Source organism: Lipophrys pholis (assembly GCF_963383615.2).
Source record: "Lipophrys pholis genome assembly, chromosome: 19".
Classification (NCBI taxonomy): domain Eukaryota; kingdom Metazoa; phylum Chordata; class Actinopteri; order Blenniiformes; family Blenniidae; genus Lipophrys; species Lipophrys pholis.
Genome location: NC_137647.1, coordinates 25,424,068 through 25,451,508, shown reverse-complemented (window position 1 = coordinate 25,451,508; position 27,441 = coordinate 25,424,068). Strand labels below are relative to the sequence as shown.

The 27,441-nt window shown below is 45.3% G+C and overlaps 1 protein-coding gene across 2 annotated transcripts; it reads left to right on the top strand.

Moving 5' to 3' along the window:
• Positions 1-375: 375 nt before the first annotated feature.
• On the top strand, positions 376-27,048 carry mettl22 (methyltransferase 22, Kin17 lysine). 2 transcript variants are annotated; one of them, XM_080487158.1, is made up of 12 exons: positions 376-442; positions 5,506-5,663; positions 10,627-10,783; positions 13,559-13,698; positions 15,142-15,182; positions 22,028-22,172; positions 22,238-22,309; positions 22,376-22,429; positions 23,494-23,574; positions 25,334-25,436; positions 26,070-26,247; positions 26,790-27,048. In XM_080487158.1, the coding sequence occupies exons 2-12, from the start codon at positions 5,558-5,560 to the stop codon at positions 26,880-26,882; spliced, it is 1,170 nt and encodes a 389-aa protein (XP_080343284.1). In that variant the 5' UTR covers positions 376-442; positions 5,506-5,557; the 3' UTR covers positions 26,883-27,048. The 2 variants fall into 2 exon arrangements, with proteins under 2 accessions (XP_080343284.1, XP_080343285.1); XM_080487159.1 differs by having other exon boundaries at positions 392-442; positions 5,513-5,663.
• Positions 27,049-27,441: the final 393 nt, after the last annotated feature.

The window sequence follows — 27,441 nt, the reverse complement described above, 5'->3', positions numbered from 1 at the left end:
CCAATCATAAAATAATTCATGTAAAAACCTGGTTCAGGGAAATGCTTGATAATGAAACGAGCTTTGCATCTGTGTATTTTGGCATTTCTATTTGCCACAGAGCAGTGGTCGCTCACATTGTTTGGAGGCACCACTCCCAGCGCCGTGGGCAGCATGAGCGACAAACGCATCACTTAGGGAGGTCTTCTGGGTATTCGGAGGTGGAGGGCTCTCGATGATTTCAGGAAGATCCAGAGACGTCTTTAAAATGGTCGGTTATGGGCTTTCACCAATCCCAGGTCAGGTCCCCTGTCAGAGGGAGCGCACTGGCATACATGGTGCAGTACCCGGCTCCGTCCTGCAGAGGGCAGCAGCTGCTCGCAAGCCGCTCACCGCGCGCCTGCAGTCGGTCACAGAAGAAGAAGCACTCTTCTGTCATGGCGGCCTGCTGGCAGTCTGTGAGGTGAGTTAAATCTGAAATAAGGTGACTTAAAACTGCTTTTAAAGCTTAATTAAACACCACATGCTGTACGTGTGCGTGAATTAATGCACATCGTGCTGTCCTGTAGCTCCACGCAGCTTTAAATAGTGACGCTCCTGAGAGATCCTGAAATAAACCAACGTTAACCACCTCAGCAGCTGATATACGACTAAAATAACCTGCTAACTAGTCTCGCAGTTGTAAAAGTCACGTGACTTTCTTCTGTTTCCACTTTGTTTTTCGAAAATGGAGTGACCAGAAACTCGTGTTGTGGGAGACGTGATTCCACACGGATTTGGAATCTGTTATTAAGGAGTTATTAAGCTTAAACTATTTGAATGATTACTACCAAGACAAAGTAAAACTTCTCAGAAATGAAATGCCCCAAGTGAGTGGTAGTGGTAAATTATGTTTGGAAAGAATTGTTCATTTATTTTATACCTGTGGAGGATGATGAGATTCAAAGAATACTTAAAAATATAAACTGTGATAAACCTTGTAGAGTTGATCATATGGATGGCACATTTCTAAAAGGTGCAGCTAATTCAGTTGTAAAGCCTTTATGTCAAATTTGTTTTCTATGTTTTGAAGAATGCATTTATCCACATTTGTGGAAAATATCAAAAGTTGTTCCTTTGGCTAAAAATTCCAAAGAACCACTGACTGGGCAAAACTACGGTGGCCTGGAAGTGCAAAACACTACAAACGTCAGAAAACACTTCCTAATTCATAAATCACTTCCTAATAGAGAAAACACTTCCTAATTCATAAATCACTTCCTAATAGAGAAAACACTTCCTAATTCAGCACAACACAACAGAGAGGTGTGGTACCTGCTGACCGCAGGGTCGTCACTGATTGGATTGCTGCCAGGGACTCATTATTATTGTGTCCACAACAAACCATACAATCCTTTAGTGTAGTAGAACAGCTTGTTAAATCAAATCCAAAACAATCTATTAACCCGTCAACCCGGCCCTGACAACATCAGCAGTCGAGTTCTGAAGCACTGTGCAGAGCAATTAGGAAGTGTGTTCCGGAGCTTATTCCAACACTCCATGGACAGTCACACCGTCCCCCAGTTGTGGAAACACTCCACAGTCATCCCTATCCCCCAAAACAAAAACCCCTAAGACTCTGAATGATCTTCGTCCTGTGGCCCTCACGTCTCTGGTGATGAAGGCTATGGAGAGGATCATAAAACAGCACATCATCAGAGCAACCGACCCCCTGATGGACCCACTCCAGTTTGCTTATCGCGCACGCAAAGGTGTCGATGATGCAAAGATTTTCGTCACGGACTACCTTCATAAGCACCTGGAGCTCCCTGACTCTTCCGCCAGAATACTGTTTGCTGATTTCTCCTCTGCATTCAACACCCTGCAGCCCCACATCCTAGCCACCAAACTTTCCTCCCACTTCCACCTGGATGACCAGCTGATCCTGTGGATTCTGGACTTTCTGACCAACAGGACACAGAAAGTTCGGGTCAACAACTCCCTCTCTGACCTCCGTTCCACCTCCACTGGCTCCCCCCAGGGCTGTGTGCTCTCCCCCCTGCTCTTCATCCTCTACACCGATGACTGCAGATCCACACAGCCCAACTGCCACCTGGTGAAATACGCTGACGATACAGTTCTCCTGTCACTGCTGTCGGGCCCCTCACAACACCACGGACCCGTTCTTCAGGAGTTTGTAGAGTGGTGTGACAGCTCCAGACTTGAACTGAACGTGAGCAAAACCAAAGAGATGGTGGTGACCTTCTCCAGGAGGCAGAGGGATCTGGCTGCTGCAGTCACCACCATCATCCATGGGAAGCCAGTGGAGGTGGTGGAGGAGTACAAATATCTGGGCACCATCATGGACAACCTCCTGAGATTCTCTGCCAACACAGAAGAGATTCTCAGGAGGTGTCATCAACAAATGTACCTCCTCAGGAAACTCAATTCCTTTGGAGTCAGCACAGCCATCATGATGACCTTTTACTATGCCTTCATTGAAAGCATCATGACCTTCTCCATGACCTGCTGGTTCCACTCCCTCAGCCTTCAAAACAGGAACAGACTGCAGCGCACTGCATCGGTTTGCTCAAAAATCATTGGTTTGCCTGTCAGATCTCTTGCACACATCTTCAGCCAACAGGCCCTGAGACAGGCAACCAAAATCATTAATGATCCCTCCCACATTCTCCACCCCGCAGTTCAATGGCTTCCCGGGTGGCGCCTCCGCTGCATTGCCTGCAGGACTGAGAGGAGGACAGCTACCTTTGTCCCCAAAGCCATTCTGCTCTTCAACTCCAGCTGCTAACATAACATCACATTCCCTTTTCCTCCACTATTTATACTCATTTATACTCATTTATACTCATCTTACACTGTCCACACCCCATTTCACCCACTTCAGTCACTTTACTTGATATTATGTATATACCATATAGTCTATAATTATTACTCTTTTTTTACTATATTTATTTATTCATTTATTTTTATTCGATTTTATTCTATTGTCTGTCATTGTCCTGCTCAGTTGTAGTTGCCCAATTGCCCCTTGGGGATAAATAAAGTATTTTGATTGATTGATTGAACAGCACGTCTCCATTGCACTTAACTTTATTGACCACTAGATGTCCTCATCGAGCACTGTGTGTCATTGAAGCCTGGAATCATGAAGCAAGTTTAAAGTTAACTATCAAAGCTTCAATAAAGCCTCGACCAGCCGTCAGTACCTTAAGGACACAATGAGGACAAAATATATTGTCTCTTCACTCACTGAAGTTTGCAGCGTTTTGCACTTCCAGGCCACCGTAGAAAAGAGTAGAGCCATAAGCACCTTCCCTGTCCCGGGTAAACTGATGGAGGCGGTGTGTTTAAACTGATTCTGAATTATTTTGAAGTGAAGTCTCTTCACTCTGATTCTCAACATGCATGTAAAGAAGGATACTCAACCAGCACAGCACTCACAGGGTTAACTGGTGAGTGGCTGCAACAAATGGACAGTAAACAACGGGAGGAGTTCAGCAGCCTTTCACCTAGTTGATCGTAAACGATCAGCGTACGGCTTTAAAAGCTCCGCGAGATGTTTCTTAAGTCCTTCTTTGGCTGACAGGAAACTGTGTGTTGCTTTCAATGGATCCACATGAACACGTCACACCTCCACCCTCAGCACGCCCTCCACAGTGTATTGTATAATATACAATGTAAAATACCATAACTTGAATAATATTGTATATACTCGGTCATTGAATCAGTATTGGTGCTTTTTTCACTAATATCCACTCTGCTCAGTTTCACTTTCCAGTACAATCCAGTGACAGAGCAGCCGTCAGCAGCAGCTGATGTTGAAATAAGACAAACAAACGCTACAATACTTTAGACTTTAATGGGAATGTGGTTAAACAACATTCACCATTAGAGCTATGGGTTTCGGTCGGATTTTTAACGAGGGGACGCTGGAGGAAGCTGGGCACCAGTTATCAGGGAAACCAGTTAATCTGAAACATCGGTCAAGTTTTATTTATAGAGCATTTTAAATCAGCTGCAGCTGAAGCCAAAGTTCTTTATATCGTACACTTATAATATCGGTGGCGTCTGCAACTCGCAGACCTCCTGATACTTGTAGCTGGTCGCTCTGGCTCCTGAATCCTCTGGTCAGCTGGTCGCTCTAGCTCCTGAATCCTCTGGTCAGCTGGTCGCTCTGGCTCCTGAATCCTCTGGTCTTTTCATGGTGACATCATTGTAACTAACTTCACCTCCAGGTCTTGTTTGGCGTTCTGACGGCAGGCTGAGGTCCTCATGAGGCAGCAGGGGGCGCTCCGCTATGAGACGCTCTACAGAACTTCTTTCTAATGAAGCCAGACTTCTGGTTCCTCAGGAACTACTAAACAAACTACAAACTACTGGAAATGAAACTTTGAGTTTTTAGAGCTAAAATGAGCCTTTTAATGGCTTCATGTGAAAGAGAACTTTAATCAGAGTGGTTACCTAGGTTACCATGGAAACGGCTGTAGAGCAGCGTTCTATCATTCTACACCTCCATTCCTCCATGTTGAAGCTTTTGATTCAGACACGTCCAGAAATAAAGTGAAAGGAGCAGAAAGTCACTATGGAATGTTGGAATGGTGGAAAATAAGAGCCAAACTCATTTATGTTATTATTATTATTATTATTATTATTATTATTATTATTATTATTTTCTCTATGTCCACTCCGGGGCTCTGGACTAAAACAAGACGGACATTAAAACCCAGCAATAGAGCGACGAGGAGGCTCAATGTTTTCATCCGAGGTTCAGGTCAGACTAGATGGAGAGACCTGGACCAAACCACTGGTACAGTCCGTCTCCTGGTTCCTGGATCCTTGATGATGGAGCTGCTCATTAAGAACGGAACTAGAACCTGAACTAGAACCTGAACTAGAACCTGGTTCTTTTGGTGGAAAAGCCCTTTGTGTGAGTTGAGTCTCAACTAGGTTGCCTGCAATGATGTTTAAGATACAGCAGGTGTCAGTATTGAGCCGCAGTGACACCGGACGGACTCAGTATCAATACAGTTTGCGTGATGAGCTGCAGTGAGGTGATCTACACCTTCACTGATCACTCTCACTAACTATCACTCATTATCGTAGTAAAAGACAAACCAGTCCAGTAACAAGATTCTGTGATTTAAAGTCAACATTCAATCACAAACAGCCAACTGGTTACCATGGAGACAAGTCCAGCTCCACTCTCATTGGTTGGCTCACCACAGATGCATTTTAAATAGATTACAGACGTGATCATTGTAAACTATAGAAATAATGTAGGCAGATTAATTTATCAACTTAATGTATTGAAACTCTACATTATAGATGTTGACTTAGAACAAGTAGACTAACTGTGTGTGTGTGTGTGTGTGTGTGTGTGTGTGTGTGTGTGTGTGTGTGTGTGTGTGTGTGTGTGTGTGTGTGTGTGTGTGTGTGTGTGTGTGTGTGTGTGTGTGTGTGTGTGTGTGTGTGTGTGTGTGTGTGTGTGTGTGTGTGTGTGTGTGTGTGTGTGTGTGTGTTTACCAGGAGGCAGCGGTCCCTCGTCCCCTGCTGTCCTGTAGACCTGTAGAGCAGCATCATGGACCAGATGATATTCCATTACGACTCGGTTCTGTCAGACGTCCACATGCACCGACCCAACTCCCGTCATCTCATGACCCGTCTGAACCACCTGGGTCAACCCGGTACGTGGTCCAGTCCAGTAGGTGGTCCAGTCCAGTAGGTGGTCCAGTCCTGTATCTGGTCCAGTCCTGTATCTGGTCCAGTCCAGTAGGTGGTTCAGTCCAGTACCTGGTCCAGTCCTGTATCTGGTCCAGTCCTGTATCTGGTCCAGTCCAGTAGGTGGTCCAGTCCTGTATCTGGTCCAGTTCTGTATCTGGTCCAGTCCAGTAGGTGGTCCAGCCCTGTACCTGGTCCAGTCCTTCACCTGGTCCAGTCCAGTCCTGTACCTGGTTCAGTTCTTTACCTGGTCAAGTCCAGTAGGTGGTCCAGTCCTTTACCTGGTCCAGTCCAGTCCAGTACCTGGTCCAGTCCTGCAGGTGGTCCGGCTCGAACGTTGAAGCCCAAACCCTCCTGTGCTGCTGAAACACATTAAAACGAAGTGTAACCTCGACTATAAACTCTGCAGTTTGAAATACACAACAAAAAGTCAAGTTCAGCCTCAGTTTGTGCAGCTTCCCCTCTTGAAAGGGAGCAGAAGCATCGACCCAGAGATCAACTGGATTCCACTCAGTAACCACAGAGTCTTTCCTTTCTTGTCTCCATTTATTTATTGGACACGTAGCCGTAGGTAGAAAACCTTTTAACACAGAAATCATGTCACTGTACATGTATTCACACATATGCAACTTATTTCACAATGAAATGTGTTTTTCTTTGGCAATCTAAACTCATATGTAAAGATAGTGCTGATATGTAAATATAGTACATTAACACAAGAGTATTTAAGTTAATTAAGTTGAAATTAACAATTTTTTTGTGTTTAATTCCAACAAAGATGTATTCTCATGTCATTAAATGGTATTTTAATCAACACTAATTGTACTTTTAATATATACAATTATTAAATGTCCTCCACTGTAAATCATAGTACATGAATGACCACAATTTGTTTTTAGCAGAGATTTTAAATACACTGTTAAATGCAACTAAATGAACTATTTAGTTAATCACCAATTAACTACTGAAATCATAATCAGCAAGCTCAAAGGACGACACAGCACACATCACATTTCATCAACACGAAGCTCCCCTGCTGAGAATCTTCATTTCCTGCCTTCCTGGGCCTGGTTGTTCCAAACTAGGTTAACTGTAACCAGGTGTTATCTTGTTGTTCCAAACTAGGTTAACTGTAACCAGGTGTTATCTTGTTGTTCCAAACTGGGTTAACTGTAACCAGGTGTTATCTTGTTGTTCCAAACTGGGTTAACTGTAACCAGGTGTTATCTTGTTGTTCCAAACTAGGTTAACTGTAACCAGGTGTTATCTTGTTGTTCCAAACTGGGTTAACTGTAACCAGGTGTTATCTTGTTGTTCCAAACTGGGTTAACTGTAACCAGGTGTTATCTTGTTGTTCCAAACTGGGTTAACTGTAACCAGGTGTTATCTTGTTGTTCCAAACTGGGTTAACTGTAACCAGGTGTTATCTTGTTGTTCCAAACTGGGTTAACTGTAACCAGGTGTTATCTTGTTGTTCCAAACTGGGTTAACTGTAACCAGGTGTTATCTTGTTGTTCCAAACTGGGTTAACTGTAACCAGGTGTTATCTTGTTGTTCCAAACTGGGTTAACTGTAACCAGGTGTTATCTTGTTGTTCCAAACTAGGTTAACTGTAACCAGGTGTTATCTTGTTGTGCCAAACTGGGTTAACTGTAACCAGGTGTTATCTTGTTGTGCCAAACTGGGTTAACTGTAACCAGGTGTTATCTTGTTGTTCCAAACTGGGTTAACTGTAACCAGGTGTTATCTTGTTGTTCCAAACTAGGTTAACTGTAACCAGGTGTTATCTTGTTGTTCCAAACTGGGTTAACTGTAACCAGGTGTTATCTTGTTGTTCCAAACTGGGTTAACTGTAACCAGGTGTTATCTTGTTGTTCCAAACTAGGTTAACTGTAACCAGGTGTTATCTTGTGTTTCCAAACTGGGTTAACTGTAACCAGGTGTTATCTTGTGTTTCCAAACTGGGTTAACTGTAACCAGGTGTTATCTTGTTGTTCCGAACTGGGTTAACTGTAACCAGGTGTTATCTTGTTGTTCCGAACTGGGTTAACTGTAACCAGGTGTTATCTTGACGTTAAAGTTAACCCACCTCCAGACCTCCACTAACTGTTTACCAGTGGTTAACTCTCACCATGGCGTTCACTGGCAGCGCTGCGTTCATGATACCAGTTGAACAAAGGAAGGACAGGGTGGAGCGAGGACTGAACTTTGATAGAGTCGATACTGGAATGAAGAGTTACGCCTCTATGGAGCCCCGGAGTGGACATAGGAAAGAAATATATATATATATATATATATATATATATATATATATATATATATATATAACGTGTGGAAATGAGATAATAAGTAGTAATCTCAAATGAATAACTGGAGACAGAGAGTTACTATCTCCTTCCCTCGTTTTATATTTTTCACCAATGTCGCCTCCATCCCCTCATAATTGCTGCTCTGGAGCTTTAAGAGCCTCGTTTCCACGGAGCTCATTAGATCCTGGTGTTTTCTAACTAAACATGTGAAGTCCAGACGAGTTAAACTCTCCTTGGTCCAGAAAGAGAAGATCTCATTCTCATGTCTCCTCTTTAGCAGGAAGAAATGAGTTTGGCTCTTATTTTCCACCATTCCAACATTCCATAGTGACTTTCTGCTCCTTTCACTTTATTTCTGGACGTGTCTGAATCAAAAGCTTCAACATGGAGGAATGGAGGTGTAGAATGATAGAACGCTGCTCTACAGCCGTTTCCATGGTAACCTAGGTAAACACTCTGATTAAAGTTCTCTTTCACATGAAGACATTAAAAGGCTCATTTTAGCTCTAAAAACTCCAAGTTTCATTTCCAGTAGTTTGTAGTTTGTTTAGTAGTTCCTGAGGAACCAGAAGTCTGGCTTCATTAGAAAGAAGTTCTGTAGAGCGTCTCATAGCGGAGCGCCCCCTGCTGCCTCATGAGGACCTCAGTCTTCGTCAATCCAGAGATTAAATGATCTGGTTCCCTCGCTTTATTCATTTGAGGTAACGACTTTTTATCTGGTTCCCTGGTGTTCTTATTATTATTTTCTCTCTGGCCACTCAGTCCACTCTCTAGATGGTTCTCTCTAGGTGGTTCTCTCTAGATGGTTCTCTCTAGATGGTTCTCTCTAGGTGGTTCTCTCTAGATGGTTCTCTCTAGGTGGTTCTCTCTAGATGGTTCTCTCTAGGTGGTTCTCTCTAGATGGTTCTCTCTAGATGGTTCTCTCTAGGTGGTTCTCTCTAGATGGTTCTCTCTAGATGGTTCTCTCTCTAGATGGTTCTCTCTAGATGGTTCTCTCTAGATGGTTCTCTCTAGGTGGTTCTCTCTAGATGGTTCTCTCTAGGTGGTTCTCTCTCTAGATGGTTCTCTCTAGGTGGTTCTCTCTAGATGGTTCTCTCTAGATGGTTCTCTCTCTAGGTGGTTCTCTCTCTAGATGGTTCTCTCTAGATGGTTCTCTCTCTAGGTGGTTCTCTCTGGATGGTTCTCTCTCTGGATGGTTCTCTCTAGATGGTTCTCTCTAGGTGGTTCTCTCTAGATGGTTCTCTCTAGATGGTTCTCTCTCTAGGTGGTTCTCTCTCTAGATGGTTCTCTCTAGATGGTTCTCTCTCTAGATGGTTCTCTCTAGATGGTTCTCTCTCTAGGTGGTTCTCTCTGGATGGTTCTCTCTCTGGATGGTTCTCTCTAGATGGTTCTCTCTGGATGGTTCTCTCTAGGTGGTTCTCTCTAGATGGTTCTCTCTAGGTGGTTCTCTCTCTAGATGGTTCTCTCTAGGTGGTTCTCTCTAGATGGTTCTCTCTAGATGGTTCTCTCTCTAGGTGGTTCTCTCTCTAGATGGTTCTCTCTAGATGGTTCTCTCTCTAGGTGGTTCTCTCTGGATGGTTCTCTCTCTGGATGGTTCTCTCTAGATGGTTCTCTCTAGGTGGTTCTCTCTAGGTGGTTCTCTCTAGATGGTTCTCTCTAGATGGTTCTCTCTAGGTGGTTCTCTCTAGATGGTTCTCTCTAGATGGTTCTCTCTGGTCAAATTAAAAAAGAAGAGGCACCATGAAGCCTCTGATCATCCAGCTCAGTTCTCATCTTCTACTTTAACATCCTGGTAGCAGCGTAGTTTGTCATGTTTTATGGTAGTTTAATAGAGCAGATAAAAACACTGAGTACCTCCACCACTACGTTTAAGACTGAACACAGAAGCATGGAGCCTTGAAAGTGGGCGGAGCCTTGGGTGGAGCTTTGGGTGGAGCGGCGTCAGGGACATTAACCACTGTTGTTAACCTCACAGTTAACTTTGACAGCACTGTTAACTAACGGGATGACTAACCATGTTTTAAACAACACATATTTAACGGTCGGTTAGCTAACGGCGGGTTAAGGATTTAACCGGCGGTTAGGGCTTAACCAGTGGTTAAAGTAACCCAGTGTTGACCAACCCTGCCCTGGTCTTTACAGGAAGCTCCTCCTTGACCACAACTAGGATATCATTGTACAAAGAGGCAGTTTTGACTTGATGGACTGATCAGGGGTTTTTCCATCATTTTACGGTTGTTGTGGTTTCACTTCTACCATTTTCAGTCATTTCAACTATTTTACCTGCCTAAGCTGTGTTTCTCATATTTAGCAGCTCTTAACCATTTTGGTGGTCGTATCTATTGTTATTCATCTACAGAATTTAACTGTTTCTGATTAAAAAAAGTTGCTCTGAAAAATGCAAATCTTTCCAGGAGCAGAACCTTGTTGGTGAAGAAAATACTTCTAACGTTAGCGAGGGGCTGGACTGTTAGCCATTAGCTGAAGGAACCAACATGTGCATTGTTAGGTGGCATTAACACACCTCGTAACTCATCACTATTATTAGTGAAGAGCTGCTGTCTCTCACTGAGAGCACTTTAGTTATTTCACTTTTTAATTTCTGTGTTTCTGTGTTCAGTGTTTGTGTCCAGATTCAGGATCCTGACAGGAGGAGCCGCTGCGCACAAAGAAGGGAGCTGTTCAGACGGAGAGGAGGAGGATGTGGAGGACGAAGAGGAGGAGAAGGACGGGGCGGTGCTGCTGGACGAGGACGGAGACATTGAAGTGACACATCGGTACAGAGAAACCTGAACACACTGCACATAAAGAGGGCCGGATTCTGAAACCACAAATGTTTTATTAGGGAATACAGAATGGAGGATAATCAGAAGAAGAATCAGAAATATCTTTTTTGTCATCGATCAAAAAACAATGATAGTGCGTCCCTGCATGTGTCACATTGTCAATATATAAAGGACAGAGCAGAGTCTGGGTCCAGGCTGGAGGCCTGAGTGACGAGGCTGAAGAGTCCGAAGGAAGGAGAACAGAGGGTCAAGCTTAGTGGGAGGAAGGAGCTGGTCTCACTAACCAGGTGTTCCTGTTACCTGTTACCAGCTAGTCTCACTAACCAGGTGTTCCTGTTACCTGTTACCAGCTAGTCTCACTAACCAGGTGTTCCTGTTACCTGTTACCAGCTAGTCTCACTAACCAGGTGTTCCTGTTACCTGTTACCAGCTAGTCTCACTAACCAGGTGTTCCTGTTACCTGTTGACAGCTAGTCTCACTGACCAGGTGTTCCTGTTACCTGTTACCAGCTAGTCTCACTGACCAGGTGTTCCTGTTACCTGTTACCAGCTAGTCTCACTGACCAGGTGTTCCTGTTACCTGTTACCAGCTAGTCTCAGTGACCAGGTGTTCCTGTTACCTGTTACCAGCTAGTCTCATTAACCAGGTGTTCCTGTTACCTGTTACCAGCTAGTCTCACTGACCAGGTGTTCCTCTTACCTGTTACCAGCTAGTCTCACTGACCAGGTGTTCCTGTTACCTGTTACCAGCTAGTCTCACTGACCAGGTGTTCCTGTTACCTGTTACCAGCTAGTCTCACTGACCAGGTGTTCCTGTTACCTGTTACCAGCTAGTCTCATTAACCAGGTGTTCCTGCTACCTGTTACCAGCTAGTCTCACTGACCAGGTGTTCCTGTTACCTGTTACCAGCTAGTCTCATTAACCAGGTGTTCCTGCTACCTGTTACCAGCTAGTCTCACTGACCAGGTGTTCCTGTTACCTGTTACCAGCTAGTCTCACTGACCAGGTGTTCCTGTTACCTGTTACCAGCTAGTCTCACTGACCAGGTGTTCCTGTTACCTGTTACCAGCTAGTCTCACTAACCAGGTGTTCCTGTTACCTGTTACCAGCTAGTCTCACTGACCAGGTGTTCCTGTTACCAGCTAGTCTCACTGACCAGGTGTTCCTGTTACCTGTTACCAGCTAGTCTCACTGACCAGGTGTTCCTGTTACCTGTTACCAGCTAGTCTCACTAACCAGGTGTTCCTGTTTGAACAGACGGACATGAACATTGAACTTTACTGACGAACATCTAAATGATTCATTGCAGCATTTTATACATTTGATTTTAAATTTCTCTCATAAGCATTAATAGTTTTCTCATGTGAATGCACTGATAAAAATGGTTTCATCCCAAATCTACACTCCTATTTAGATGTCTTATTATAATAAGTTTATTATTAGTCACATGTTAGTGACCGAGGATGAATAGTAAAGTATTTTTACACATAAAGACACTTAGTTCCTTTGAAAAAAGAAGCTTAACATTGGTTCAAAATGATGGCGGGAGAGAAAAAAAAGCCTCAGAGTCTTTCATAGGAAAGTGAGTAGAAAGTGTAAAACACCTTGTGCACATATGTGAAGGTGACGGGAGGAAGCAGGGACGGAGCCTCAGGACAGAGGAATGAAGACACTGTCCAACACATGGTTGGACAGTGACGGGAGGAAGCAGGGACGGAGACTCAGGACAGAGGAATGAAGACACTGTCCAACACATGGTTGGACAGTGACGGGAGGAAGCAGGGACGGAGCCTCAGGACAGAGGAATGAAGACACTGTCCAACACATGGTTGGACAGTGACGGGAGGAAGCAGGGACGGAGCCTCAGGACAGAGGAATGAAGACACTGTCCAACACATGGTTGGACAGTGACGGGAGGAAGCAGGGACGGAGCCTCAGGACAGAGGAATGAAGACACTGTCCAACACATGGTTGGACACCACTAAATAGAGAAAGAGTCTGGATTCCTTCAGGGGGAAAGAAGTCCGAGAAAGAAAAGTCTGGTCCTGATGTCTGATGCAAACCTTCACAGAAAACACTAAAACATTATTTATATATATATATAAATATGGGAAGTGTCTCTTACATATGATGACAAATACAGAAGCTAATATTACCTATAATATATATATATGTCGGGACATCGTCTCTTAGCACACCAAAAGTTACTGGAGAAAGTTTTCACAAGGCAAGAAATTAACTTAGTAAACCAACACATGGAACGAGGACAGAAAGAGTAACTTCAACTTTTATTGCTCCTAACAGAACTATATAACTACTCCTACTATCATTAATACCGATATAACTACTCCTACTCTCATTAATACCGATATAACTACTCCTACTCTCATTAATACTGATATAACTACTCCTACTCTCATTAATACCGATATAAATTCTGCTACTCTCATTAATACCTATATAACTACTCCTACTCTCATTAATACCGATATAACTACTCCTACTCTCATTAATACTAATATAACTACTCCTACTATCATTAATACTGATATAACTACTGCTACTCTCATTAATACTGATATAACTACTGCTACCGCCATCTTGGATTTCTGCACTGGCATCCCTTGAATAAATGTGGTTCTGTTGGATTGGTTCTGGTTTTACACTCAGGTGGCGCTGGTTTTCCATAGAATATGGTATCAAACAAAACATCAGCTGTGGATTAGTTTTAATATATTGTGGTGGTTGTTCTCCTGGTTCCTCAGACCTCGGAGGACTTCTGTGGATAGAGACGATCGAGAGCTAGTCTGTCCCATCATCCTCAAGCAGTCCGACCCAGAACCAGAACCGGATCAGGAAGAAGAGGAGGAGGAGACTCGGTGCTCTAGAGACATCATCACAATCGGTAAACTCCTCCACGTCACCATGTCATGTCTTTCTAATGAGTTTCTTGAGCCTGTTGGTGTCTCCACCTGCAGCCTGCTGCCCCAGCATGCAACAGCATAGACCTTCAGACTGGTAGAAGACCTTCAGACTGGTAGAAGACCTTCAGACTCGTAGAAGACCTTCAGACTGGTAGAAGACCTTCAGACTGGTAGAAGACCTTCAGACTCGTAGAAGACCTTCAGACTGGTAGAAGACCTTCAGACTGGTAGAAGACCTTCAGACTGGTAGAAGACCTTCAGACTCGTAGAAGACCTTCAGACTGGTAGAAGACCTTCAGACTGGTAGAAGACCTTCAGACTCGTAGAAGACCTTCAGACTGGTAGAAGACCTTCAGACTCATAGAAGACCTTCAGACTCGTAGAAGACCTTCAGACTGGTAGAAGACCATCAGACTCATAGAAGACCTTCAGACTCGTAGAAGACTTTCAGACTAGTGGAAGTCTTTCAGACTCATAGAAGACCTTCAGTCTAGTGGAGGACCTTCAGCATAGTACGGCAGATGTTGTAGAACCTCAGCCTCCTCAAAAAGTAGAGGCGGCTTTGGCCCACATTGTGCAGGCCCCCTGGTCCTCCACAATGTCCACGATATTCCCCTGGATGGTGACTAGGACGGCTGTTCCCCTGGTCCTCCATAGTGTCCACCAGCAGCTCCTTGGTCTCTGTCACATTGAGCTGCAGATGGTTCTGCTCACACCAAGTGATAAAGTCTTCCACCGTTGCCTTGGACTCAGTCTCATCACCATCACTGATAGAACAACTACTGCAGTCATGACAGAACTTCTGGTGACTGGTCCCCGTGCAGTAGCGTTCTCCGTCATGGCTGCTGGGCGAACTGGAGCGGGTCCAGGTGCATGACGAGGGACAGAGCTGCCATCATGTAACAATCAATAAAATATCTCCATTTCTGGTGGCCGGCGTTCTCCTGCTTTCTTAAAGTTTCTACATATCACACTGGGAGTTCTGAGCCGTCTATATTCTTATAAATTGGGATTGTCCTGATGGAGATACCAGGGGATCTTGTCACACAAGGGCTTAGTCGGCGTCCATTGCTGCTGCTGTTGTTCATTGCTCTGGTGCATGCGGGGTGGTGTGCTCAGTCCGGGCGGTGGACTGCAGAGCGGTCCGTGGACCCTGGCACATTTATGTCACATGGACCAACGTGGACACATGGAAAGTATGAATTGTCCTTGACAGTCTGTCCATATAGTCATCATCATCATCACACACTCTACCTGGAAAGTGGGCGGGGCCAGCCCAGTAGGGCTTTGTCTGATAGGACCAACGCGTTGACATGCATGTATATAGCACAGTGTTTACTTTCTAGCAGGCCAGTTCTGACCCATGAGCCATATTTTGAACAGATGTAATCTGATGCAAAAGTAATCCTTGGATGTTTTGCCAGAGCACACGATGGCCACGCCGCTGGAGGACGTCGGCAAACAGGTGATTTACTTTTACTGCTTCAGACTGATGCCTCATCTCAGCTTCCACATACAAGAGTCTCAATGGAAACTTTAATCATTTCATTTTAGGGACATTTTTCTGATACTTTTGAGTCATGTTGAACACTGACCATTGAGTTCAACACTGACCTGTTGACCTTTTGATTCATTGACCTGTTGATCCATTGACTTGTTAACTTGTTGACCTGTGAACTTATTGATCTGGGCCCAATTGTTCAAAACTTGGTTATCGTTTAACCAGCTGTAGTGTTGTCATGATACCAACATTTTGGAATCGATACCGATACCACCATGTAGTTCGATACTTTCGGTACTTTTCCAAATAAAAACAAAACACCAAAAATGTAATTAGATACAGCCTATCTTAAGTAGGACCAATGTCTTTAAATGGTATACAGGTACTTCTCAAAAAATTAGCATATTGTGATAAAGTTAATTATTTTCCATAATGTAATGATAAAAATTAGACTTTCATATATTTTAGATTCATTACACACAACTAAAGTAGTTCAAGCCTTTTATTGATTTAATATAGATGATTTTGTCAAAAAAGTAAAGAAAAACCAAAAATCCCCATCTCAAAAAATTTGCATATATGAAAGTCTAATATTTATCATTACATTATGGAAAATAATGAACTTTATCACAATATGCAAATTTTTTGAGAAGTACCTGTATTACTATGCAGTCATCTTTATAACATTAAATGGCTAAAATAAAATATTTTCATTTTACATTCTTTATTTTTTATTATATTTATAAATACTAATATTTATAATAGCGTAATTTTTTTGTAGAGCTATCTTTTCATGGGTATATATAGGCCTGTCATGATAAACAAATCAATTAATTGCACGATAATTAAAAATGAGCTTGATCAGTTTTCCAGGCTGGAGAATGTTTCCTTTACCAAAGACGTCACTGTGAGCGGCGCTCACTCTGGTGTTAGTGAGCGGCGCTCACTCTGGTGTTAGTGAGCGGCTCTCACTCTGGTGTTAGTGAGCGGCGCTCACTCTGGTGTTAGTGAGCGGCTCTCACTCTGGTGTTAGTGAGCGGCTCTCACTCTGGTGTTAGTGAGCGGCGCTCACTCTGGTGTTAGTGAGCGGCTCTCACTCTGGTGTTAGTGAGCGGCGCACAGTCTGGTGTTAGTGAGCGGCGCTCACTCTGGTGTTAGTGAGCGGCTCTCACTCTGGTGTTAGTGAGCGGCGCTCACTCTGGTGTTAGTGAGCGGCTCTCACTCTGGTGTTAGTGAGCGGCTCTCACTCTGGTGTTAGTGAGCGGCGCTCACTCTGGTGTTAGTGAGCGGCTCTCACTCTGGTGTTAGTGAGCGGCGCACAGTCTGGTGTTAGAGAGCGGCTCTCACTCTGGTGTTAGTGAGCGGCTCTCAGTCTGGTGTTAGTGAGCGGCGCTCACTCTGGTGTTAGTGAGCGGCTCTCACTCTGGTGTTAGTGAGCGGCTCTCACTCTGGTGTTAGTGAGCGGCGCTCACTCTGGTGTTAGTGAGCGGCTCTCACGCTGGTGTTAGAGAGCGGCTCTCACAGTTTAATGTTGTTTCAGAGAGTTGCCAGATTCCTGATCCTTCCAGTGAAAACCCAGTAAGACTCACTGTAAACGGGCCTTAACATGTCGGGGAAAACAGCCAATCTGGCAACCGCAGCCCCCAGAGTGGCTCCACCGCCTACGTCATCAACATGTGAAGCATCACGACAAAAACAAGTAGAAGACAGCAGCTCGACCTCAGACTCTGTCTCCACCATTAATACTTCATCTTGGTATGGTTACAGTACTTTCTGGACGACAAGCCACTACTTTTCTTTTACAAGCTTTGAACTTGTGAACTTGAGCTTTGGAGGACGACTCGGCTTTTTAAGGGTTAACAAGCTTCATGCTGCTGATACTGGGTGATGCGTTCAGGGGCATCATGTAACTCCAAAGCTCGCAGCAACATATTGAAAAACTAGTTTATTTTTGGAACTATGAATGTAGAACTATGAACTGAACGAGTTCATATGAAAATTTGTGAACTGAACTTTGAACTGGTTCATGTAGAAAGTGAACTTTCCCAACACTGCCTGTCAATCACTCTAGTGTGTGTTGGGGGGGGGGGCACCTGGTACATCTGAGAGCAGCATGAGACCCCGTGAGGAGGAGAGGGACAGATGAGGTGGTTTTGATTATTTATTTTGGATATTTACTCTTTTTTCATAATACAATTACAATTTTAAATATTCTTAAGAAATAAAAGTTTATTTATCTTTAAAAGGGTATACTTGCATTATTATACCATTATTAATATAATAGTGGAAAAATGGTATCAAAACGGCAATATTATCATTTATCACAATAATTTCTGGGACAATTTATCGTCCAGCAGAATGTGTTATCGTGACAGGCCTCGGTATATAAGTTATTATCTGTAGTTCTTTGAACTCCTTCTGCAGGTCTGGGTGTTTGTCCTTCAGGAGTTTAGCAGGTTAGTAGTGTAGCAGGTTAGTAGTGTAGCGGGTTAGTAGTGTAGCGGGTTAGTAGTGTAGCAGGTTAGTAGGTTAGTAGTGTAGCGGGTTAGTAGTGTAGCAGGTTAGTAGTGTAGCAGGTTAGTAGGTTAGTAGTGTAGCGGGTTAGTAGTGTAGCAGGTTAGTAGTGTAGAAGGTTAGTAGTGTAGCAGGTTAGTAGGTTAGTAGTGTAGTGGGTTAGTAGTGTAGCAGGTTAGTAGTGTAGCAGGTTAGTAGGTTAGTAGTGTAGCAGGTTAGCAGTGTGTTTCCACTCTGGACCAGACGTGTTCTCTAACACTGTTTACACAGTGGAGCTTCAGTGTTGATGGAGACACCGTGCTCTTTTGTTTTGAAGCCAAAGTACTTCATATAGTACTTCTAGTACCTGTTTTTTCTACAGGTTACAGCCTTGTGGATGTATCAGCAGTCTCTCCTCTCTCTCTCTCTCTCTCTCTCTCTCTCTCTCTCTCTCTCTCTCTCTCTCCCTCCTTAGTGATGCACTCCATTTCTTTTTATGGAGTTTCCACGGGTCGTTGGAATCAGTTACACATGCTCACTCTCACAGCCATGTCCTTTACTCATGTGCATCCAGTATTCTTTTCAAAGTACAAACTCGGTTGGGAGAAGATTGTTTTGAAAATACATTGTTTTGACTTTTATTTTGAAGTTGGGTCCAGGAATGTTGTTGGTTAATAAGGTCGAGTATGAAGCGCTTATTAAGATGCGGATCTCGGGCCGGAGCGCGGGAGAGCGCTCACCGTCTGGGAGAAACCGGAGTGCGAAAAAAAAGAAGGAAAAAAAAGAAAGTGGAGCGCTGTTTTCCACATTTTAGATTGTCCAAAACATCCAGTAACCCCCACCCCCCCATGATCGCATAAAGAGCTGTCAATATCTCACGCGCACCCTCTATCAACGATGGCTCTCCTAGAGGGATCCCCGGTCATTCACCGCTCCCACGTCTACAAGATCCATAGTGAATGAAAGTCAGAAAGAGGAGCAGTCGGCCGACGCCCCCCCATAGAGAGACTGACTCTCCTCGGTTTAACTTACAACACAGTGACGCTACGCAGCGACGTAAAAAAATAAGATACCGGTACCGGCCCGGCCCAGTATAGTATTGTTTTAAAGGCGCAGTACCGCGATACCAATTCAGTACCGGTATACCGAACAACACTAACCAGCAGTTAAATACATTTGACTGCCCGTTAACTTTAACAGCACTGTTATCTTGTTGTTCAAAACTCAGTTCACCTTATTGCACCTCCGGACTGCCGCTGAAATGTTAACCGTGTGGTTAACTCTCAATGGCAGTTCAGCAAAGGAAGGATGGGGTGTACTGTGGACTTAACTCTTCATTAGAGTATTGATTTATATCAAAGTTAAGTCTCCGCTACCGGTTTAGGAGAAGATCAACAGAATCTCTGATGTAGAAGAAGAGAGAGTGCCGAGTTGTTCTCGTCTCACTGTGTAAGATCATGGTTGTAATAAATTATTATATGGAGTTTACCTTTAGTACTTTAGCATTTGAACAGCATACAATATATAGTCTAAATAGTCTAAATACTGCATTCTAATGCATTGTGGGCGACTAAATTGGGGGACCAGTTGATATTGAACCAACCAACCAAACATTAAATATGATATGGAAGAAACATACTTATTTAAAATCACATAACTGAACCAATATAAAGATGTATATAATATATATACCTATATATACACCTGTATATAATATATACTAAATAAAATGTACAGTAACTTCAGAAGCCACATTCAGTGACTGGACTGGTAAAATATTGCTATAATGACCTTTAAAGCTACACTTGAAGGTTTTTCTTTGTTGTGGTAGTACACAGTTTACCTGATGAAACTGTCTATAATTTTGCTAAATCACACAATTAGTACTGAAAATGATAACAATCTCAATATAAAGTGAATTTTAATGAAACATGCTGCTGCAAAATACAGTGAAACGTAAAAAACCCCTCCTCTAAATCCTGATGACCTCCTTGCCTGGTGGTTTGTGGAGCTGGATTGGGGCCCAGTGCAGGACTCTGCTGGGAAGGTGGAGATTTGTGCCAGTGTTGTGTCTGCATCAACTAAAGAAAAAAAAAGAAATTTGGAGGAGCGGCAGCAGGCATTTAGGAATGACGACCCGCCACTACTAAAAGAAAGTAGAGGAAACCCTGGATGAGGTAACATGAAGCCTCTGATCATCCAGCTCAGTTTTCATCTTCTACTTTAACATCCTGGTAGCAGCGTAGTTCGTCATGTTTTATGGTCGTTTAATAGAGCAGATACAAACACTGGCTGCCTCCACCACAATGTCATTTTCGGTAACCGGAAGTGCTTAAGACAAAATGTGGAAGAAAGGAGAATTGAAAGTGGGCGGCGCGTTGGGCGGAGCGTTGGGCGGCGCGTTGGGCGGAGCGTTGGGCGGCGCGTTGGGCGGAGCGTTGGGCGGCGCGTTGGGAGGAGCGTTGGGCGGCGCGTTGGGCGGCGCGTTGGGCGGAGCGTTGGGCGGCGCGTTGGGCGGAGCGTTGGGCGGCGCGTTGGGCGGAGCGTTGGGCGGCGCGTTGGGCGGCGCGTTGGGCGGAGCGTTGGGCGGCGCGTTGGGAGGAGCGTTGGGCGGCGCGTTGGGCGGAGCGTTGGGCGGCGCGTTGGGAGGAGTGTTGGGCGGAGCGTTGGGCGGAGCGTTGGGCGGCGCGTTGGGAGGAGCGTTGGGCGGCGCGTTGGGCGGAGCGTTGGGCGGAGCGTTGGGCGGCGCGTTGGGCGGAGCGTTGGGCGGAGCGTTGGGTGGCGCGTTGGGCGGAGCGTTGGGCGGCGCGTTGGGAGGAGCGTTGGGCGGAGCGTTGGGCGGCGCGTTGGGAGGAGCGTTGGGCGGCGCGTTGGGCGGAGCGTTGGGCGGAGCGTTGGGCGGCGCGTTGGGCGGCGCGTTGGGCGGAGCGTTGGGCGGCGCGTTGGGCGGAGCGTTGGGCGGCGCGTTGGGCGGCGCGTTGGGCGGCGCGTTGGGCGGAGCGTTGGGCGGCGCGTTGGGAGGAGCGTTGGGCGGCGCGTTGGGCGGCGCGTTGGGCGGAGCGTTGGGCGGCGCGTTGGGAGGAGCGTTGGGCGGCGCGTTGGGCGGAGCGTTGGGCGGCGCGTTGGGCGGAGCGTTGGGCGGAGCGTTGGGTGGCGCGTTGGGCGGAGCGTTGGGCGGAGCGTTGGGCGGAGCGTTGGGCGGAGCGGCATAAGGGATGCTAACCAGTGACGTTAACCTCACAGTTAACTTTGACGGTGGCGTTAGCTAACGGGATGCTAACCAGTGACGTTAACCTCACAGTTAACTTTGACGGTGGCGTTAGCTAACGGGATGACTAACCATGTTTTGAACAATCCATATTTAATGGTCGGTTAGCTTAACCAGTGGTTAAAATAACCCAGTTTTGAAGAACCGGGCCCTGGTCTTCACTGGGAGTGTGGATAGCAAAATTCTTATGGAGGATTGGGTGGGAAACTTGCTGTACCTCCTTGAAGCAACAGAGCTGACTCATTGACTCGTTGATTTGTTGACCTGTTGACCTGTTGACTCATTGATCTGTTGACTCATTGACCCATTGACTTGTTGACCTGTTGGTCCATTGACCCTTTGAACCATTGGTCCATTGACCTGTTGACCTGCTGGTCCATTGACCTGTTGACCTGTTGTCCCATTGACCTCTTGACTCATTGACCTGTTGACTTATTGACCTTTTGACCCATTGACTCATTGACCCATTTACTTGTTGACTCATTGACTTGTTGACTTATTGACTTGTTGACTTATTGACCCATTGTCCTGTTGATGCATTGACCCATCGACTTGTTGACCCATTGACTCATTGACCCGTTGACTCATTGACCTGTTGACTTGTTGACCATTGTCCTGTTGACTCATTGACCTGTTGACCCGTTGACTTGTTGACTCATTGACCCATTGTTGACTCATTGACCCGTTGTCTCATTGCCTCATTGACTTGTTGACCCATTGTCCCGTTGACTCATTGACCTGTTGACTTGTTGACCATTGTCCTGTTGACTCATTGACCTGTTGACTCATTGACCCATTGTTGACTCATTGACCCATTGTCTCATTGACTCATTGACTCATTGACTTGTTGACTCATTGACCCGTTGTCTCATTGACCCATTGAGTTGTTGACCCGTTGTCCCATTGTCCTGTTGACTCGTTGTCCTGTTGACTCATTGACTCATTGAATTGTTGACTTATTAACCCGTTGCTCGTTGACCCGTTGAGCTGCTCACTTGTTGAATCATTCCATCGAGTCATCACAGCCTGGTTCTTCTTCCTCCATCAGATATGGAGGGGGGCGTTCCTCATGGCCGACTTCATCCTGTCCGAGCCGCTTACGTTCAGAGGAGCGACGGTCCTGGAGCTGGGAGGGGGGATGGGCTTCACCAGCATCGTTATGGCAACCACCGCCAAAACTGTGTACTGCACAGGTAGGCTGGGGGAAACTGCAGTTCACTGTGTGTGTGTCTCCCTGTGACATCAAGATGTTTTCCAGACGTTGGAGACGATCTGCTGAGCATGTGTGAGAAGAACATCTCGTTGAACCGACACCTGCTGGAGCCTGAAGGTGAGAGTCAGAAACACTCAGGTGAAGGTTGTGCTGTGATGTGATGACCTTCCTTCTGTCCTCCAGGCGGACAGGTGAGAGTGAGACGACTGGACTGGCTGCAGCAGTGTCTCTGTACAGGTAACACAACTTCATCTGGAATCACACAGTCTCTTCTCATCACTTCATTCAAATACACCGACATACATCAACCGTGGGAATCCACCTTTTTACCCCCGAGGGAGGGGGTAAGTTTGAACCATGTTCGCCATTTCCTGGCTGTATTTATTTTTATTTGTTGGGATCTCACAAGACCTCAGAAAGTTGGTTCCTTTGTCCCTGAGCATCTCACCGCAGGGGGGCCCTGTCGCCACTGCAGCCCCATTCATGCAAATCCCCCCCCTTTTCTGCTCAAAGGAGACTGACTGCCCCCCGTGGACTCAGCCAGTCACCGATTGGTGGAGGCTCTCAGGGATCGACACCTTGGAATGCCCCCACCTTACCAAAAGCCTTCGGACAGATTCTCTAAAAAGCTTTGCTGCATCCCAGCAGCTCAGCTTTAGCCCAGCCCGCTAACAGCTAACACCAGAGGCCGACCCACCACCAGGGTCAGAACTTCCCCCGGATCCAGAGACCAGCACCCAGCGTCTGATCTACCATCCACCAGGGAAAACACCACAGACCAGGAGACTTTCCCTGTCTCATGGTTGGAAAAGGCAGTTTTCCTGCAGCTGAAGTTCTTGTTGGTGAATGAAACCCGTCCAGATTAACGTTAGCCGAGGGCCGTTAGCGATTCGGTGATATTTGATTCAGCTCCCAAAGTCTGTCCGTTCAATAGATCGACGGCTTCATGTGTTTACCAATAGTATGAAAAGAGTTGATCGTTTTGTAGTGGACTCGTCCAGATGGACCCTCAGGATTTGTTATCGGACTCAACTCTCAAAAAGTGAAACGTTACTTTTCAACTGTGATGAGAAACATGGTGAGTCGAGTCTTCTGACTTGGTTCACTGAAAAGAACCGACTCTTCCGGCTCCTAATTGGTTCCTCAGACACTTTGGATTCCTTGTATGAGCACAAATGATGTGAAACTTTTGAGTTAATCCAATAAAGTTGTATTGGATTGATATAAATATTTTCTCTCTCATTGTCTTAAAGATTGTTGACTTTGTTGCTCGTTCAAGAGGACAGTGTGTTTCCTCGCAGACGCAGACACACAGTTCAGCTGGAGCGAGGAGGAAGTTTGTGACCTTCATGACAACACAACCTTCATCATGGCAGCTGATGGTAGGCTCCGCCCACATTCTGAAACTCAGTGCAGTACAGGAGCCACATCCGTCTACACAGACACTGTGTACATCCACACACATCTACACACTGTGTACATCCACACACATCTACACACTGTACATTCACACACATCTACACACTGTGTACATCCACACACATCTACACACTGTGTACATCCACACACATCTACACACTGTACATTCACACACATCTACACACTGTGTACATTCACACACATCTACACACTGTGTACATCCACACACATCTACACACTGTACATCCACACACATCTACACACTGTACATCCACACACATCTACACACTGTGTACATCCACACACATCTACACACTGTACATCCACACACATCTACACACTGTGTACATCCACACACATCTACACACTGTACATTCACACACATCTACACACTGTGTACATTCACACACATCTACACACTGTGTACATCCACACACATCTACACACTGTACATCCACACACATCTACACACTGTACATTCACACACTGTACATTCACACACATCTACACACTGTACATCCACACACATCTACACACTGTGTACATTCACACACATCTACACAGTGTGTACATCCACACACATCTACACACTGTACATTCACACACATCTACACACTGTACATCCACACACATCTACACACTGTACATCCACACACATCTACACACTGTGTACATCCACACACATCTACACACTGTGTACATCCACACACATCTACACACTGTACATTCACACACATCTACACACTGTGTACATCCACACACATCTACACACTGTACATTCACACACATCTACACACTGTACATTCACACACATCTACACACTGTGTACATTCACACACATCTACACACTGTGTACATTCACACACATCTACACACTGTGTACATTCAGAAACAGTAAATGTGTCTAAGGGCTCGTTTTCACCACAATGTTGTCAAGATCAAACAGAAAACATTTGTACCGTTTTGGGGTCCGTTTACACAACAAAACTCAGAGCTACTGACCATGAAACTTTCTAAAACTCTTGGGCTATGGAAATGCTGGTCCTGGTCCTGGTCCTGGTCCTGGTCCTGGTAGTAAGTAGTTCAGCCCAGTAGAGCCAATCAGAACAACGTTTCCTCTGTGGTGTCATGACCCTCAGTCCATATTCTCACCGTAATAACAATCCAACTTGGTGGTTTTATTGTGACAGTCACCATACTAACAATCCATCTTGGTGGTTTTATTGTGACAGTCACCATACTAACAATCCATCTTGGTGGTTTTATTGTGACAGTCACCATACTAACAATCCATCTTGGTGGTTTTATTGTGAAAGTCACCATACTAACAATCCATCTTGGTGGTTTTATTGTGAAAGTCACCATACCAACAATCCAACTTGGTGGTTTTATTGTGACAGTCACCATAATAACAATCCAACTTGGTGGTTTTATTTTGACAGTCACGGTAATAATAATCCAGCTTGGTGGTCTGTCCACTAGAATGTTCTCCCAGTGTGAATGCTTAGAGCTCATTGTTCTCTGCTGCATGTGTGTGTGTGGCTTCATTACTCAAACAAACAACAACGCCAACTAGTGGACCAACATAAACACTACATCATTCGCTGTGTTTCTGTGGAAACAAACAATGATTTGAGATTGTTGCTGTATAAATTAGAAACCTCAGATCTGCTTGAGGATTTCTATCTTTCTTTTTTAATCTCCTTCACCTGGTGTTTCCAGTTTGCTATGACGACGATCTGACCGACGCCCTCTTCAGGACGCTCCACAAACTGTGCAGCAACTTCTCTCACAGCTGCACCGTCTTCATCTCCATAGAGAAGAGGTTTGTTTGTCAGGTCCATTCCTACACCTTCTGTCTCTTCAGCTTCAGCTGCTCTCAGCACAGACACACTGAGACCAGGGTTTCCCAGTCGTGACAAGAATAACACATGACTTGTAAGAAATGAAGAAATACTTTAGTATAAGTAGGTCAGTTGGATTTCCTTTGCAATTGTTTATGTCTCTGTCTTTCCAAAGTGCCATGGATAATCATTAATACACACTGCACGTAGCAGGAGAATGAAGTCTGGTTAAAAGTAGGTCTGAAAGGAGAAAGAGCACTGTTGTGTGTGTGTGTGTGTGTGTGTGTGTGTGTGTGTGTGTGTGTGTGTGTGTGTGTGTGTGTGTGTGTGTGTGTGTGTGTGTGTGTGTGTGTGTGTGTGTGTGTGTGTGTGTGTGTGTGTGTGTGTGTGTGTGTGTGTGTGTGTGTGTGTGTGTGTGTGTGTGTGTGTGTGTGTGTATAATATCTGGACCAGCTCCTGTCCTTCCAGTTTCCTTGTGCTAAGAAAGTTACTTCTTCAGTTACTTGTTACAACTACAAAGTTTTGAAATGGAGTTTTGATGGTTTCTTGTGGCCGATGCCTCCTCACGCAGTTTTGTGGAAAACGTTTAGTGAATTTCTTTGTTTGTCCGGCAGGATGAACTTCACCCTGCGAAACCTGGACGTGACGTGTGAGGCCTACAACCACTTCAGGCGGTGCCTGAGAGAGCTGCAGGAGCTGCAGGAGCTGCAGGAGCGACGCAGCAGCTTCAGGGTGGAGCAGCTCACCTCCAATTTCCAACAGTTCCTGCTGTATGACCGGAGCGAGCATCTGGTGAGACGCTCGGCCACACGGCTGCTGCCGAAACACACTGAGGCCCCGCCCACACCAGCCCACACCATCTTTTTTCTCCCCGGGGTTCTAAAAAAAAAAACCCGGTCCACATGTCGCCATGAACACGACTCAACACCAGGCTTCAGGGCATGTAGTACATATGCCAGGCCTTTAGGGGCGCTGTGACTCACCAAATACACCTAAAAGGCAGAAGAAGACACGGAGCATATAGAAATTTCGAAGTAGACTCCAGTACATCATCTATTTTCCACAGGTGATGGTCTTTGCCCACATCTCACAGCCGAGCCGGGGTTTTAGAATTCCCCCACTATTTTCTGGCTCCTGAAGCTCCGCCTCCTCTGGATGATCGGCACTGCCCCCTGAATGACTGGTTGCCTCTGTGTGTGTGTGTGTGTGTGTGTGTGTGTGTGTGTGTGTGTGTGTGTGTGTGTGTGTGTGTGTGTGTGTGTGTGTGTGTGTGTGTGTGTGTGTGTGTGTGTGTGTGTGTGTGTGTGTGTGTGTGTGTGTGTGTGTGTGTACAGGAGCTGTGGAAAGTGACGGCCTCTCCACTTCCTGTTGAAGTTGAGGATTCTTCACACTCCCCTGACGCTCACACTGGTTTAATTGGAACCTGAAGATTGAAGTTATTTTCTCTTGTATTTATTTTAGTGTGTCAGGGTTCGTGGAGAAAGTTTCTCAGTGTGAAACAAGCTTGAAAGTATTTTTAGTATTTGTGGAAGTGAAGTCTTGTGTTTCTACATTCTGACCATCGTATTAAAAAGGAACCTTGTCCTTCTGTGTGTTCTGTCTGGTGTTGGTGATTTTTCCATCCTCCAGATTTCCTCCTCTACTGATCCAGCCTGTTTCTGCTTTCATTGGTTTATAAATCAGCTGCAGACAGCAGCTCATGAAACCTCCCGCCAGAGATTTGGAGTTCAAACTCCTACAACCTGTTGAAGAAATGAAGCCTGACTCCCTGGGTGTGTCTCAGGCTTCACACTCTGAGGACAGGCGGACCTGAGACTCGGCTCCAGAGGTGCGATGTGGATTTCTTCAACCTCCGTGCGGTGGATCGTGTTGCGCCGTCGGCCGGCGGGGACTGCACCCTCCCTGTCGCTCTGATTAAGGCTCGATCGATTGTAAATAAGACCTTTATTTTGAATGAGTATTTTACTTCATGTAAATTGGATTTGA

What these genes read in the sequence shown, in the direction of transcription:
- mettl22 (XM_080487158.1), top strand. Translation starts at nt 5,558, where the DNA reads ATGGACCAGATGATATTCCATTACGACTCGGTTCTGTCAGACGTCCAC. An exon ending in CAAAACTGTGTACTGCACAG is followed by an intron (nt 22,173 to 22,237) that starts GTAGGCTGGGGG and finishes GATGTTTTCCAG; the next exon opens with ACGTTGGAGACGATCTGCTG. An exon ending in TTCATCTCCATAGAGAAGAG is followed by an intron (nt 25,437 to 26,069) that starts GTTTGTTTGTCA and finishes TTTGTCCGGCAG; the next exon opens with GATGAACTTCACCCTGCGAA.